The sequence below is a fragment of the Eurypyga helias genome, unplaced genomic scaffold, assembly GCF_000690775.1.
Source record: "Eurypyga helias isolate BGI_N326 unplaced genomic scaffold, ASM69077v1 scaffold22146, whole genome shotgun sequence".
In the NCBI taxonomy this organism is placed as follows: Eukaryota; Metazoa; Chordata; class Aves; order Eurypygiformes; family Eurypygidae; genus Eurypyga; species Eurypyga helias.
Window position 1 is genome coordinate 1 of NW_010255141.1, and position 2,751 is coordinate 2,751.

The 2,751-nt window shown below is 55.2% G+C and overlaps 1 protein-coding gene across 1 annotated transcript in view; it reads right to left on the minus strand.

The window, feature by feature from the left end:
* Positions 1–14: 14 nt before the first annotated feature.
* The window catches only part of IGDCC3 (immunoglobulin superfamily, DCC subclass, member 3), a gene marked incomplete at its 3' end in the record, with an annotated part of 32,761 nt that continues 30,024 nt past the window's right edge, over positions 15–2,751 (minus strand). Inside the window, exons 6-9 of the mRNA XM_010153242.1 lie at positions 2,286–2,474; positions 1,479–1,583; positions 347–485; positions 15–241 (exon numbers count right to left, since the gene is read on the minus strand). Of these exons, the coding sequence (XP_010151544.1) occupies positions 15–241; positions 347–485; positions 1,479–1,583; positions 2,286–2,474 (660 nt within the window). The remainder of the gene's footprint in view (positions 242–346; positions 486–1,478; positions 1,584–2,285; positions 2,475–2,751) is intronic.

Sequence of the window (2,751 nt, forward strand, 5' to 3'; positions counted from 1 at the left end):
TGCACTTCCGGGGCATAGCTCCCATCCCGCTGGACTTACCGTTATTCCCTTATCCTGCTGCTCCTGGGAGGGGGATGCTGGGAATAATCTCTCCAGCTCATTCATATCCAGCTGCTTTCCGTTCAAGTCCCGGTCATCCCGGCGAGCGGCCCCATTGAGGACAAGGCCCGTGGCACTCCGCTGGCTCCTGGGGACCTGCGGGGTTGACAGCTGCTCCTGCACGTTTTTGCACATCAGCAGCCTGGAAAACAAAGCAGCAGAGCCTGAGGGTGAGCAAAGCTGGTGCGAGACCCCCAGGGCACGAGGGACCAGCGCCCCGGGGAGCAGCGGCAGTAGCAAGCCCTACCTGCCTCGGTACCCAAACATGAGGAAGAGGACGCAGAATATGATGCAGGTGACGCCGATGTGGATCCCAATGATGATGCCGGTCGTGGAGGTTTTATTGTTCTGCTCGTCCTTCATACAGTCACAAGGGGGATTCAGCACTGCCAGAAGGAAGGAGGGCAGATGGGGGAGGTCAGTGGTGCTGTTTTCCAGCTTTTGGGGAGCCCAGAGCAAAAGTTGGAGCCTGGGCAGCGCTGGGAGCTGTGTACGGGGAAGGGGAAAGCCGGGTCGGAAGCCAGGGGGGTGTCTGCCTGCCAAAGCAGCTCCCCTGATCCTGGTGCCCCAGGAATTTTTGCAAAACCCTGTGTCCAAGGCGGGAGGCAAGAGGCAGCCACCACGCCAGAGCAGGCTGAATCCCGATGGAAAGCACTGAGTAGGCAGGTGCCAGCGAGGTTTGTATTTGCTTCAACGGAGACAGAGGAGTAATAACTGTCTCCTGAAGATCTTCTCACTGGAAGGCTTAAAGGGCTTCCAAGAGCAGCAGGATGTTTTTTACACATAGATGAATACGAAAGGTGTGGCCAGTTAAGAGATTCCCTCTAGAGATGTTCCCTTTTCTATATTCTCATGCTCTGCAGCCCTTCCCCTCTCCAAAGCCATGTGTCCTCCCTTCCCAGCACCAGTGAAAGACAAAATATCCAGGAGAGCGCCAGGAGACCAGAGATGCTCAGTGCACCAAGTCTCACTCGGGGATGGCAGCTCTTAGCTTACGCATGGGGCTCACTCATGTTAGTGGCCCCACCTCTGGCTTGAGCTTAGGAGACAAAACCGGGAATTACAGGTTTGTATTCTCCTCCCCCTGGTGAAAAAGCCACCAGGTTGGACTGCTGTAAGGAGATGTTGGCTTGCTAAGGCTAACGAGGGCTAATGGGGATGGTGCAAGCCCTGTGGCAAAGCAGCCACCTCTGCCAACACCAGCGGTCCCATCCCCACGGAGTTTTGCTTCATCATTATTTATGATGCTGAAAATAAATGGGTGTCTGAAAGTGAGATGGTGGGGCAGAGCTGTGGGTGTCTGGTGGATGTGTCTGGCCTCACCACCTTCCTGCCAAGTGCTTTTCACCAGCCACCCCGAGCCTGACGTCCCGTCTCACCTGTCCTCTCCACAGTTTCCCTCAAGGACACGAAGCGGACGGTGGAATTTCCATCCCCGTGCTGGTTATAGGCGAGGAGCTTGACTTCGTACACCACCGACGCATCTGTTCCGAGGGAGACACAAGACGCGCATTTCAGGTTTAATCATTAGTGTTATCTCCCCGAGCGATGCTTATTTAGGAAACACCCCCTTACCAAATACACACAAGATGCTGCAAACCAGTACCTGCTCCTGGGAAAGCACACCAGAAACCTGGGGGAGCCCTGCGGCAGCTCCCGTTTAGTGACTCACAGAATGGTTTGGGCTGGAAGGGACCTTAAAGATCATCCCGCCCCACCCCCTGCCATGGGCAGAGACACCTTCCACTAGACCAGGTTGCTCCAAGCCTCATCCAGCCTGGCCTTGGACACCTCCAGGGATGGGGCATCCACAGCTTCTCTGGGCAACCTGTCCCAGTGCCTCCCCACCCTCTGTAGGAAGAATTCCTTCCTTACATCCAATCTAAATCTATCTGCCTTCTGTTTAAACCCGTTACCCCTTGTCCTGTCACTCCCTGCCTTGTAAAAAGTCCCCCCCAGCTCTCCTGTAGCCCCCCCAGGCAGTGGAAGGGGCTCTAACGTCTCCCTGGAGCCTTCTCTTCTCCAGGCTGAACACCCCAACTCCCCCAGCCTGTCCCCATGGCAGAGGGGCTCCAGCCCTCGGAGTGTCTGTGTAACACATCTGAGCTCTCCCATCACAACAGGCTCTCCCAGGGACAGAAAGGGACACGGGTCATGCTCCTCCCCCAGTGTGTCACCATACTCACCCAGGTGGGTAATGTTGTACGCCGTGACGTTGCTGGGAAGTAGCACCGGACCCGTGTACTGGGCGAGGTGGACCTTGCGGTAGTACAGCTTGAAGCCTTTGTGCTGGCCCAGTTTGATGGAGGGCTCCCACATAGCCTGGACAGCTGTGCTGTTGATGACTTTAATAAAGAGGGATGGCATGGCTGGGACTGAAACAGAGAGAGAGAAAGACAGTGGGTTGCACATGCTGTCTTAGTCTGCGCGATGAGAAATTCTCCAGCAGCCTTTCCCTGTGGTCACTGCACCAAAGAATGTGCTAGATGAAATTGAGAAAAAGCAGGTATCAGCCCAGATCCTGGTTTAACAGCTTTGAACTTTTTCAGGAAGCTGTAGGAGTCCCCAAGGGTTTCCTCTGCTCAGTTCTGCAAGCAAAAAGAGGCTACTTTTTACACTCTGGCTGCAATCTAATGCTCAGGTCAGGGCAGG